The sequence below is a fragment of the Photinus pyralis genome, unplaced genomic scaffold (genome assembly GCF_008802855.1).
Source record: "Photinus pyralis isolate 1611_PpyrPB1 unplaced genomic scaffold, Ppyr1.3 Ppyr1.4_LG7, whole genome shotgun sequence".
NCBI classification, from domain to species: Eukaryota; Metazoa; Arthropoda; class Insecta; order Coleoptera; family Lampyridae; genus Photinus; species Photinus pyralis.
Window position 1 is genome coordinate 31956945 of NW_022170738.1, and position 13236 is coordinate 31970180.

A 13236-nucleotide genomic window follows, 5' to 3' on the forward strand; every position below is an offset into this window, starting at 1 on the left:
ATGTATGCTCCATTGAATGGTTTTTACGGATCTATATTTTGCATTTAAACAATACCAGGTATGTTACATAATCACGCAGCATTTTTTTCATTACGTGTGTTTTTTAGGGCGTTTACTTTCACTCAATACTCAACGCTCAACTTTTATCTTCACTCAGCCTTCAAGTTTAACTTCCCTCGCAGTTTTTCTTAATTGTTTCTCATCGTTCTTTCTTATGGATGAAATACGGGATATTACTACTACCTACGCAGTACGTGGATGATGTGCAGAGGCACCTGTAAAAAAGCATTATGCGGGTCACTTTGTAATTGGGCGAAAACCTGTCGAGGGCCCAAAACAAAAGAGGCATAAAATAAAATATAGCATTGAACCCGCCATCTTATTAATCCACGAATGACGCGGTGGATGAGATTAATTCAGTGCTAGCTTCATATGACGCAATATGTTCTCATTTCGAAGAATAAAACCCAATAAAAAATTAAGGTCCATATTTTTTTCAATTTGCGTGTGCTGATCGTTTCATTTTTTGGGAACACAAAAAGGTTTCAAATAACAGTTTCAGTATATTATCTGTAACCGTTAAAAATTTAACCCCTACAGAATACGTTTACGTATTTTCTTATTACAAATATAGTGTATAATATTTATAAATATCGTTTATTCTTTTCTTTTTGTGGATAATTAATTTACGTTACCTACTTGATATAGTTGACGAAGTCATATAATTTTTCACTAGTTGGTATTAGACAATATACTCACAAAGTAACGTTTAAATGAAAACTGAAAAAATAGGAATGGGCGAAAGGGAAAGCTAGGGATAATCAAGAATCGGGATTGAAGAAAAAGAATGAAGTAAAAGAAAATTATGAAAATGAAACAAAAAAGGGTGAAAATTTAATAAACAGATGAAAGAAAGGGTTTATTAAACATAACAGATGGGATATTTAGGCAAGTTGGGGAATAATTTCAACATCGAATGTTGTAAACGTGAATCTAGGCAGAAATATATGAATAAGCTGAAGTTGCTGTTGGGGCTGGGTTTGTTAAAAGGAAAAACTGGGCGCAATTTCACATTATACGCTTAGATCAATTTTTCTATTTAAATTTCACCGTTAGCGTTTATTGAAATTTTCATTTAGTAGTATGTATAGGTAACTCCAATTTGTTTCTATTAAGTTTAGCGTTTAGTTTCCATTTCTTTCTCCCGTCTGTATTATGATCAGATAAGTTAGGAGTGTCAATCCAAATCACAATCAGAGAACGATTTACCTACACCAATTTACCGATTATTTATCAAAACGAAAACTAGTTATATAATTTGAAAAATGGAAATAGCTCGGCTTTCTACTTGAACGAATTGAAACCCTTGACAAATGAATTCGAGGCGTGAGATCCTTGTACAGTTACAGATGAATTTTCGAGTAACAAACACCTTACCCATTGTTATATAAATTGCATCAACCGTCCAAGTTGGAAAGTTTACACTTTAGAAACAATGAACGGTAAGAGCTTCCACCATGGAGTGCCATTCGCATTTGCAATAAATGTAGATGATGCAAAATTCTTGCGTCTCGCTAAGCATAGTGATGTTGCCAAATAGCACCAATATCAATCATTCAAAAAATGAGAAGCAATATGAAAAAGTAAATGGCGTAGCGGTGAAATGCATGAACGCTTATTGCGAGAAGTGACACTCCAGAAAAATAAGAAAGGAATATCTGGAAATGGAAATACGATATTACATCAATTTAAATATGAAATATCGCCAACAATTTGTAGCACTTCATAGCGTAAAGTTAAACATTAACTTTTCATCGACGCTGTCTTAATAATACGAGCTATGAGTACTCAAACAACAACGTTGCTGCTAACAAACGTTCTAAACTTTTAAGCTGATTAGAATGTTCGAAAAACGATTTTGCATCTAAGAATTTGCAAAATTCAAAACTTACTTTGTACATACAGTAAACTGGGTAAGCTAACATAAGCTGACTTTAATAAGACAAATAAATGAAGTTTGAGTTACGCTGCGTTATGCTGCAACTTTACAAACTTAATTAAATGAGTGTCTTTTATGATAAACAATATCGTCAGTTACATAACGACAAAGGTACACCTTCACGTTAAATAATTCTTGATTAAAACATGAAATGTTGGAAACATCGTGCGATAATTAGGATTCTCCCTTAACTAAAATTTGTAGAAATGAGTTTTTATACATTTGACTTGCAAGAAAAGCGAGGTAATTACGAGGGAGAATTTTTATGTAATAACGAAACGCAATAATTTTTGTCCTGAATAAGTGGCCGGTTCAGTGGCGCAGTGGAGTGAATGCTCATCTGCGGTATTGAGGGTCCTTGGTTCGAATCCGGGTTCGGGAATGGATGTTTGTAAGTTATTAGTGAGTTGGATTGGCAGCTCCAGCCACTTAAAAATAAAATAAAATAGAAATTAATTGCAAGATGTTTGCAACTTTGGTTGCAGTTTGAATGTTGTGAAATAAGCGATGATGAATGAAAATTTAAAATTTTAATGGAGAATCCGAAAATCCCTACGTTAGATGTCACCTTCTGACGTCCCATTTATTGAAATTGAAATCTTATCTTATATCCCCTCTCTTGTTTGTGTTCCTCCTCCCCTATAAAAGAAGGAATCTGTATTTCACCGTAGATCATTTTTCGAGATTATTCCAAACCAGACTTATAACGTCAACTCTGTTAAGTTAAAAAACCCGCGGACTTCACGTTAAATGCTTTACTTTCTTGGGTTTTGTCGACTTCCGAAATTCAAAATAATTTATTAAGCAAATTTTATCAACCCCTGAATTAAATCCTTGGTTCGAAGAGAACAATCTGACATAAAGATCCCATGCGAGTCGTACAATGGATTCGTATAAACACACAATTAATTGATTAACAAAGACAAAAATTCATTCCGAAATATATTAAATAGAAATAAGAAAAAAATTCCTAAAATAAAGAGATGCTTACAAAGCTTGTTTTTTACATGGTACTCCGTACTCAGACGGTCGATAATTAAAAATAAGGAAATCTTAAAATGACTTACAGTTTTTGTTTTTCTAAAATCTGGGGTCGGGGTTTGCTTCAGAACTTCGCTTTGCTTTAATACAAACTTGATGTTGAACTGGTTTGTTGATGACGATGTAGAAAATTTTCGGTGCACTAAATGGTTTAGGGGTTTATAGGAAAGTCGATGGTGTCCGTCTGTCCGTCTGCCCGTCACTTTTTTAGAACCGCGTAGGGGGTTTGTTTTATCTGCGCCAGATGTGCATTTTGGTTGAAATCAACTATCGCCTGATAAAAATTCTTATCACAGGTCACCAGATGTTTCTACATTTTAACACGCAATTTCACATTTCCAATTAAACAAATAGGTTTAAATAAACAATACGCTCTTACAAACAAATTTAAAAGGTGTAATAACACATATATTATATATATAAAAGATTCCGAAAACCTTCTGTAATATAAACTTTTCCTATTAACATTAAACAGGGCAAAAATTTCTACGTAAGAAAATAAGATAATTTCTTGTTTTTTGTGCTGTGCAAGAAGAGACAAGAACACCAGCTACTCTTAGTTTTATTTCAATTTGACAGATCGCTCTCTCGGAGCCGATTGTGAATATAGTTATGATGAAAACTAACTGTAAGTTACCTTTAAATGAAATTGGTAAAATTTACTAAGCTTTTCTAGATGTCCATTGGGGGTGTACGTACACCTTGTTCGTCGAATTTATAGTTTTTTCTTCAAATGTCAATTTACACATTTAGTCTAGCAAGATTTTTTCTGCAAATTTTAGGGATTTCCTTATAAAGTGCCACCGAAGTTGCAAGCAATTTTTGAATTGCCAAGTTTATTCGCTAGTCAGAAAACTATGTCGTAAAAGATGCAATGGTCTTGTTACCGTTGTGTAAGTAAAGGCAGTTTTTTAAACAAATGCAGCTCGTATACAACTGAGAGTAAAACGAAGGTTTATGGCTTGTTTCACGAGCATATAAAAATTGTTTGATGTCACAATGCATTAAAAGAAATAGCTTTGCAAGTAGAGATATCTACTAATATTTACATGTAATGAATGCTTTTGGCGACACTTTTTAATTTTTGTACAGGATTAAAGCGTACAATGTTATAGAAATCGCAAAAAGAAAAATGCAATAGAAGTGTAGGTACAATTTAAATGGATGCTATAAAAGAACAAATTACTCGCTTCTTGGCAGTATATCTTCAAACTCTCAGCAAAACAAACTTAATAAAATATGCTCTCTAGTAATTTCCTTTATTAAAGCAATTTTTTGCTTGTTTCAGGAGCGTAACGCTACAATGTAACCTCAAGCAATACTAAACCCAGGATGGATGTCCGATGGAGCTTTTTATACAATTTTGTTCTGTTCATCATTTGCCTCTTTCACGACACCGCAACATTCAAACAAGAAGGTAAGTTCGTATTAAATGATCGATTTGCTCTTGTAGTAGCGCAAAAACGCTTGTTAAAGCGAAGCGACGAACGGCGGCTTCCCCATTTTAAAAACGGAATAACACTTTTACAAATGGGACTGTTTTTGCGAAGTAACAGTTTTTTCTCTATTTCCGTTTTAACGAGAAAACGAGAAATTACCTTTTTCGTATTGTACCGTAATTGCATTTGTCTGAAAAAAAGCGATACAATTGTAAAATCCGAATCACATACGACTCAATGGATAATGTAATAACCTCAATCCTTTTACGGTGACCCTTCCAAATTCTTTGTATTTGCATTTTTACTTATATTTCCCCAAAATGTACATAATCCCATCTTTATCTCACGAAAAGCTAACACAAGCGAAACCACAATAGATATGATCTACATAATGTGCGTCAATCGATGGTACGTGCGACTTGAATGGATTTTAAAAGCTTTCGCTACCCTTACAACGAGGGACAGGGCGTAATTAGATATTTCCCGGTTGTATTTTGATATATCTAATGGAAATCTAATGACATAATTAAATTAAAAGTCGGCGAACGAAATGAAATACAAACGGGTTTTTGATTTATTAGTGGTCTTGTTAAATTTAGTGCCTCAAAAATTTAAAACAGTTTGCCTGCGTTTGTATTTTACTTGGGATATCAATCATTTTGATTCAACAACAGCCGTACAAAGAAATTGTGTTTGTCCGGTTTATTTGCACAACAAAACCAGAAAAGCGTTTCGGTAAACCCTCGATTTGTTTTTTTTAATTAGCATCTGCTTACGTACGGGATTTTCATGAATTATGAAAATTGAAACTGCTTAACTTGCAGAAGCGTTCAATCCTTTTCTTCAGTTTCCTCGATTTTCACTGATACCGTACAAATATAAATCTGCTTACGGACTTCCATTTGTGTCTGCTTTTTCAGGAGTTTGCTTTTTCCCCGAGCGATGGGAAGGAACGTGGTTTCAATCGGGGGTTCGACAGCCAATAATAATTGAAGGACCAAGGCTTAGCAGTAAGGGAAGATGCATCGCGTCGGAGGGAGATAAATTTCTAGTAGTCGACGAGTATGTAAATCCCTTCTGTAATTACATTATAATCGCCACGTTTCTTTTTACAGAAAAAGTTGTTATCGCTGCGTTGTGATTCACGAAAAACACGAAAATGTGCTACAATACAAAGAAAGTAAGTTAATGCCCTGCGATTGTTACATAAAAATGGGATGCTAAAAAAAGAGTTGGTCACAAATTCAAAGCTTTTGATGCAATCGTTGCGCGCAAGAGTGATAACATGCCTGAATGTCTATTGTAACTATGATTGAAGTTTCGATCCAATAAAATAGTATAAAGTGTTTCTAATGCATTGGAACTACCGAGCGCAATCTGCAAGTCTGTAGTCTTTAGGCGAGATCGCATATACCTAAATCCGATATTCAATTCCCCTGTGATCTCTTGCCATATAGAATTTGCATATGGAATAATTCCGCTTTTATATTAATCCCTCGACATGAATTACATTACAAAAAATTCGGCTAAAATGCTATATGATTGTATAGAAATATCCAGTACGGGTGTTTTTTACTGTTCCTGCTACGGATTATCACTTATTTACTCTTATTGAGTCTTAGAATTTAACCTAAAAGTAATCACTGTGACAAGTTTGAATAGCGCACAACGGTGAGGTTGTTTTTTTGTGGAGCGTATACAAATATAAAACGATTTAATTAAATGCTTTCCTAAATAAAAAAGTGGGCATTAAGCACGCGCAGGACCAAATTCTGAAAGTGGTGTTAGTTTTGCTTTTATTCCAAGTGCCTATGTATCAAATTTCATATAAATGCTTTTGTAAATAAGAAACTTGGCACTGCGCATGCGCAAAACAATATTTTGAAAACATCGTTAGTTTCACTTATGTTCGTAGTGTTCACATGTAAAGTTTCATTTAATATCTTCATAGATAAAACATTTAGCACTGCGCATGCGTTAAATCAAACTTTTGACACTGCGCATGCGCAAAACCCCATACCGCCCAAATCAGTTCAGTCGAAGGAGTACGTGTGACGGACGGACGGACGAACGACAAAGTGCAGCCAATAGCGATTTTTCACTTTGAGAAAATACGATTTCCAGTTAAACCGGAAGTGATGCTGGAAGTTTCAATTTGCAATCAGATAGATCGTAATGTCACAAATTTTTCGTATCTCGCCAATTAAAAGAGATATTGAGGTGACCCTCTTATCTCGAACGCAATCGGCAATGGAAGTCGGAAATGAATGCGTTTCGTGAACGAAAAATTCGACTTGGGTAGCTATCTGAGCGGAAATGGACATTCCTGATTTGAGCATGTTGTCAATATAGAACTTGAGCTGCAATTTTTTTTATATTCTTCACTTTCGGTCTAAATTAAATGGAATATCGTTATCGTTAACATGAAGGTTAACGAGCTCGTCCTCCAAGTTAACAAATGGATTTCCGTGTTACATCAATCAGAGGATATTGTTGTAGAAATCTATTTGGAATTTCGCATTTTCACCAAGAACAGGGCCTGGAGACGCTGATAGGAACGTTTGAATTCGTAATTGCAGGGAGTCTAAGGTTAATCCCGTGATCCTCTAGCTCTTTTTAAGGACAGGGGCCGATGTGATTTTGGTCTGTGGCGAACTCGAAAAGTCGATTGATCGGGGCACAACAGACTTCAATTTTCACACTGAACATAAACTACGACCTACTTAGACGTAGATTACCATTTTTGAGAGCGTAAGAAAAGATATAATATAATTCCACAGTCTCCACTTACAGTTCGAAGATTATGGAACGATGTCATCGACCAAATATCGATAAAACAGCTTCCAAGTTCTTTCATTGTATCAGAACGTGGATGTGGGGCACTTTGCATCCTGTATAACTTATATCCGATGCCAGATGATTAAGGGGCGTCGTTTGTAGTATTAGGAATATCAACACACACAAATATGATGACTGCTGAATCCGGGTAACTAGGATAGCTGAACTGATCCTTGTTCTTGATCAGGTTGAGCGGTTTGAGTAATCTCTTCGGCAACGCCAACAGCTTCAGTTGAAGGTTCAACACAACCGGATCCTAATAAAGATATATCAGATTGCTTTTGTAGCGTCCATTTCAGTGTAGAAGCTACCAAAAGTTATTACCCTAACCCTCAATCACTAGCGAGTACACTCTAGCTTCTTCCTAATTGCAATAAACTGGTTCATGACCAATTACAACGGAAACCTGTTTGTTTTGTGTCTTCCTTGGTTTTCCCATCTCTATTATTCTGCTTGTAAGTCTGTCTAGTTCCATTCTTACTATATGCGCGAACCAGTTCAGCTGCTTATTTTTTTATTTTTTCCGTTATTGGCTCTTTTTTAGCTAAAAATAACAATCGGAGGAAGTCATAAAACTCTTGACTTTGAATAATTTAAATCTGACGTCAATCTAATGGAACATTTGATAAGCCAAAGAGTGGCCAAGCTCAAATAGATTTCAAAGAAAGAAGAATTTGTGAAAAATAACATTCCTAAGTCTCTCACATAAAGTGCATGAAATAAATTGTTAATTAGCCGGACCTTCTCCAGTTCAGAAGCGATCTAAAGGCCCTTAGACTAAAGTTGTATTTCGAGATGAATGCCGCTAAGTAACTTTAAGACTTTGTCATTTACCTCTGTACGGACGAAACAGCTAAAGACATTCAAAAACACCTGAGCAATCTGAAACAACTCCAACATTTAAAATGAAACAAACAAATAACGAACAAATTCAAAAGTTACCTACCTGCAATTACAAGCACCTGAAAGCAATTACATTAAAGTGAATAATTACAATTCCAACGAAGCACCATACCTTTTGTTTTATGTATGTAGTATAAATTAATGTACACGAATATTTAAGTACTATAGTAAATAAAAACAAATTCAAATCCCCTATTTGAACGGAGAAAGCAAAAAAATTCAGAGTAAGTTTCTGGAGATAAATATTCTGGCGTAGACTTTACCGGAAGCGAGTGTTTGGCTAGAGACATTTCAGCATTGAATTTTCGAAAGGCGAATTTTTACAGAAGGCAAGATTTATTTTGTGGCAAATATTCCATGGGGGAATGTACACCATATAAAATTAAGGAGATATTTACCAGGTTTCTTTTTTCTAATTTCCAAATCTGAAACCCACTATTATTTTTATATTCTTACGTCCTTGCACTTACCTAATATGTCGACTCCTACTGCGTAATACCTCCTAATATTTTTTGTTTCTTGGTTTTGATATTTCTTCTTCCACACTTCCCCTCTTTATCTCCTTCTCCCTATCTCTTCCCACCCATATCCGTTTACTTCGTAATACATTTCTTTGTTGGCACCAATATCCTTTTGTGTTTGTAACAGCGCAGACATTTCTGCTGGTTCATTTTGTCATACTGTGTATAAATATTTGTTAGTAAATTAAGTTGGGAACATACTGTACATAAGTTCTGGGGAGTTTAGTCATTTTTAGTGAGTAAGTTGGTATAAGAGAAGAGAGCGATGGCCGCTTAAGAAAAGTCAAGGCGGTTGTAGTAAAACTGAATTAAACATTTTTGTCCTAGAGAATATCTTTAGCGTGAAGATTTTTACGTAGGGAGGCAGTGAAAGTGCTCTACATTTTGTAGTATAAAATTCGTTACCTTTACACGCGAATAACTGATAATAAATATTGTGCAATAGTGACGCAATCATATGCGAGTTCAACGCCATCCAGAGCGAGAAAACTTTCCACGTGAACGAAGTTTGTAATTCCCTGTTGGGAAACCAGTTTCACCTTTTGCCAGCGATTTGTTTTTACCGTTTTGGGCCAGCGATTTGTTTTTGCCGTTTTGGGCCAGCGATTTGTTTTTACCGTTTTGGGCCAGCGATTTGTTTATTTGCCGGCGTTTGTTTTCACCTGAAGAAGATCGAGGAGGAATCGATATTCGAACCAATCTATTTGGAGGTCACCGACATCGACGAAATTCAAGGAGTCTGAGCCGCACTAGGAGTCAACCCAGGCAGGCGACAACGAGCTTACATTGAGGGCGACGTAAAAAGAGATAAGTACTTAACAAATTTTATTTGTGTATTCGCGAGTTCGACATTCATTTCGGGCGAATAAAAGAAACAAAAAACATTTTCTGCGTTTCTGATGTTTAAATTAAATAGGTTTCATTTGTATGAAGAGTATTGGATTGTTTAGCTTAAGTGAGGTAGAAATAATATTTAGTTGTTTTGTTTAGGGAAGCAATAAGTTAGAACTAGAAATTGATTTAAAAAGCATTGAAGAAAATTATACCGGTATTGTCATTTTGCATTATATTTTGTTTTCTCTATCGAAGCAGTGAATTGTAAAACACCCAGAAGTCCTGTAGAAAAAGAGCATCTCAATCCTGAGTTAAATATTAGTCGAGGCATATTATTATTGTAACTGAGAACCAAAAGCAGACCCAAGGTAAGTGCTGTTATTGACCACTTTTCTTTGTTTATTGAGAATCCATCTTAAAATAATTGTAACAGTTGTTACATGTTCATTCTTGTTGTCTTCTTTCCTCTATTCTACCGTCCTTCATCCTGTTTCTATTCTTATTTTCTTCATTTTGTGTCTCTTCGGCTATGTAGTTTGGTGTTCTTCTGTTCAAGTCGAATACCCACCTTGCATTCCTACCATCACCACATCTCCGTTCCATACCCCGCTTACCATCGCCTGAAATGTGTATTTTTTATTCACTTTTGCATTTCTTTTTTCCTATTGCCCACGCTTATCTCATCACGACAACTTCTTTACCCTATGATTTCCTTATCGTGCGATTGCTCCACAGTTTCTGCGCATGTGAGATCTCGGATATTTGACTTTTGTTTTGCCAATGTCTCTATCCTTTTTATTATTTCCTTCATATTTTTCTATTTTTGTCAATATTACTGTGTCGTCCGTCATATGCCTGGAGTCTTTGTTCCTACTAAAATTCCTTTTTGATGCTGTGTTAATATTTTATGTCTGTTGAATTCCATTTTTTATGCGGTTACCGTCTATGGAGTACATTATACAGTCTATTGTTCCCATCTCTGGTAGTTCTCTTCCTTACCATATTTCACTATTACCCTTTTCAACACTTCCATGATTCATTTTCAGGTCTTCAGTCTCTACTTTCTGTTCTCTTTTGACTCTTTTTCTTTGTTGCAGCACGTCTTCTTTTGATATCTCCCCTGCTTCCTCTTTTTTACCTATTTCTATAATATTGCATTTCTAGTTTTCCTTCATCTTTTTCACGCTTCTTCTGTGTACTAACATTATTTTTCCCATTTGTTCACTATTCGTCTGTAATTCTCTACAGTTCCTTTCGTTCCTTTCTTCGTCGTTGTAACGTTATATAGTACGTTTCCCTCGGGGTTCCTATCATAGATTCTTTAATTTCTTCAATTCGCATTTCGTTTACTATGATGTCTATTACCAACCGCCATATTTCCCTATATATGTGTATTGTCTTTGTCTCTCTACAGAACCCTACATGATTTCGTTTATTATTCTCCATCTTTTCCGCTACCTACTTCTAATAGCAATTATATTCCCTCCCTCCTTGTTGCATTATTTGTCTCTTGATGTCCACTCTTGTTTGTCCTTCCCCATGGAAATTCCCTATACAGGGTCATTCTTGACGAGCGTCAGTTAGAAAGATATAGAAAACCTTTGAAAATTAAGCTGAACTGATAAGTCCTTTAAAGGTTTTGGCACATGATGAATTGAACTAAAATATTTTCAAAATGGCGCCACTTCCGGAAATACCGGAAGTAGCCATCAACTTTCTTATTTTAAATAGGGACTCCCTATTTTTTCTACATTTTCGGATTCTACGTCGAATTTGGAGTACAACGATACCCCATAGTTGACCCTTTGCTCCAAGGGCTTCGTCGATATTCAAGTTTTTATGTCAAAAATTGAATTTGCAGGGGTCATTTTAAAAATTTATTATTCGAAAACGGTGAGAGATATTGCAAAACAGTTTTCAATTGTTTATTAACAAAAAGATCGAATTTTCTTATGGTATACGAAATCGTCTAAAAAAGTGAGAGTACGTCACTTTTTCAAAGCTCTTAATTTTTAAATTTCGGTAACTCCATTTTTTTAAATGGCACCCCCCATTTTGTTCTTCACCGTTGTTTTCCTTTTTCCCAGACCTTTAATTTGATACAAAATGTCAAAAGCTGCTTCAAACGGTTTCCGAGATATTCCATGTTTTAGTTACTTCTTGTGGAAAGTTGATAAAAAAATTAAATCGCTTGATGTTATTCTTTTGTTTTTATTATGATAATGTTTAAACGTCAAATTTTCGCTACTTTTCCTAGCAGCTATTCGATTACATTCACCGTGTATTAATATTAAATTCAAAAAATCTTCATTAGTGTAACCCAAACGAGCCATTATATTGACGAGAAGTATAAGTTCAAGCAGCGAAAATTTGACGTTTGAACATTATCATAATAAAAACAAAAGAATAACATTAAGCGATTTAATTTTTTTATCAATTGGCCAAAAGAAGTAACTAAAACATGGAATATCTCGGAAACCGTTTGAAGCAGCTTTTGAAATTTTGCATCAAATTAAAGGTCTGGGAAAAAGGAAAACAAGGGTGAAGAACAAAATGGGGGGTACCATTTGAAAAAATGGAGTTACGGATATTTAAAAGTTTAAAAGTTGAGAGCTTTGAAAAAGTGACGTAGTCTCACTTTTTTAGACGGTTACGCATACCATAAGAAAATTCGATCTTTCCTTAATAAAGCATTGGAAACTGTTTTGCAATATCTCTCACCGTTTTCGAATAATAAATTTTTAAAGTTATCCCTGCTAATTCAATTTTTGACACAAAAACTTGAATATCGGCGAAGCCCTTGGAGCAAAGGGTCAACTTTGGGGTATCGTTGTACTCCAAATTCGACGTAGAATCCGAAAATGTAGAAAAAATAGGGGGTCCCTATTTAAAATAACAAAGTTGATGGCTACTTCCGGTATTTCCGGAAGTGGCGCCGTTTTGAAAATATTTTAGTTCAATTCATCATGTGCCAAAATCCTTAAAGGGCTTATCAGTTCAGCTTAATTTTCAAAGGTTTTCCATATCTTTCTAACTGACGCTCGTCAAGAATGACCCTGTATAGGAATTAGATCACCTCCCAATAGTCCCCTTTTCCTGCCTCTCATCTGTCATATCTGAACAAGCAAGACGGACATAGGTAAACACCTTGCTGCAAATTCGATAATTTACGCATGTAAGGTAGTGTTTAAGATCGTCCCATAAGGGTGGTTTACAGTAGCAAGTGGTTTATAAAGTTAATGGTACGCTATGATTTGTAACAGAATCTTGAGAAAAATTACAAAGAAACCAACTATAAATTTACGGAGATTTTACCAGTAGGTAGTATACCAAAGTTTAAAAAAATTGATTGGATTCCGTTTCGGCGTTTCTTGAGGTCCCTATCCCGCGTGATGCGTTGTGATGGAGTACGTCCGCGGAGGGCATTCACGAAAGAAGAGCGTAAGTGGAGGGAAAAAATAAGAGTGATAAAGAGGGCAAGCAATTATTAAACTCGTACGTTCTAAAGTTTAAATGTTAATCCCCAGAGTAATTGTTAACATTCCTCCAAAGCTTCTTACCATTTGATTAGAAAATGAAGTGAGAATGCTTGCTAAAGACATAAATAAGGAATCTGATGTCTTGATTTCCATAGGAAAATTTGTGACCATCTCTTGTCAAT

General features: G+C 35.3%; 1 protein-coding gene across 1 annotated transcript in view; it reads left to right on the forward strand.

Moving 5' to 3' along the window:
- LOC116176180 overlaps positions 1–13236 on the forward strand; it is a 44480-nt gene that overhangs the window by 10479 nt on the left and 20765 nt on the right. Inside the window, exons 2-4 of the mRNA XM_031494658.1 lie at positions 4329–4457; positions 5400–5541; positions 5595–5659. Of these exons, the coding sequence (XP_031350518.1) occupies positions 4373–4457; positions 5400–5541; positions 5595–5659 (292 nt within the window). The 5' untranslated portion in view covers positions 4329–4372. The remainder of the gene's footprint in view (positions 1–4328; positions 4458–5399; positions 5542–5594; positions 5660–13236) is intronic.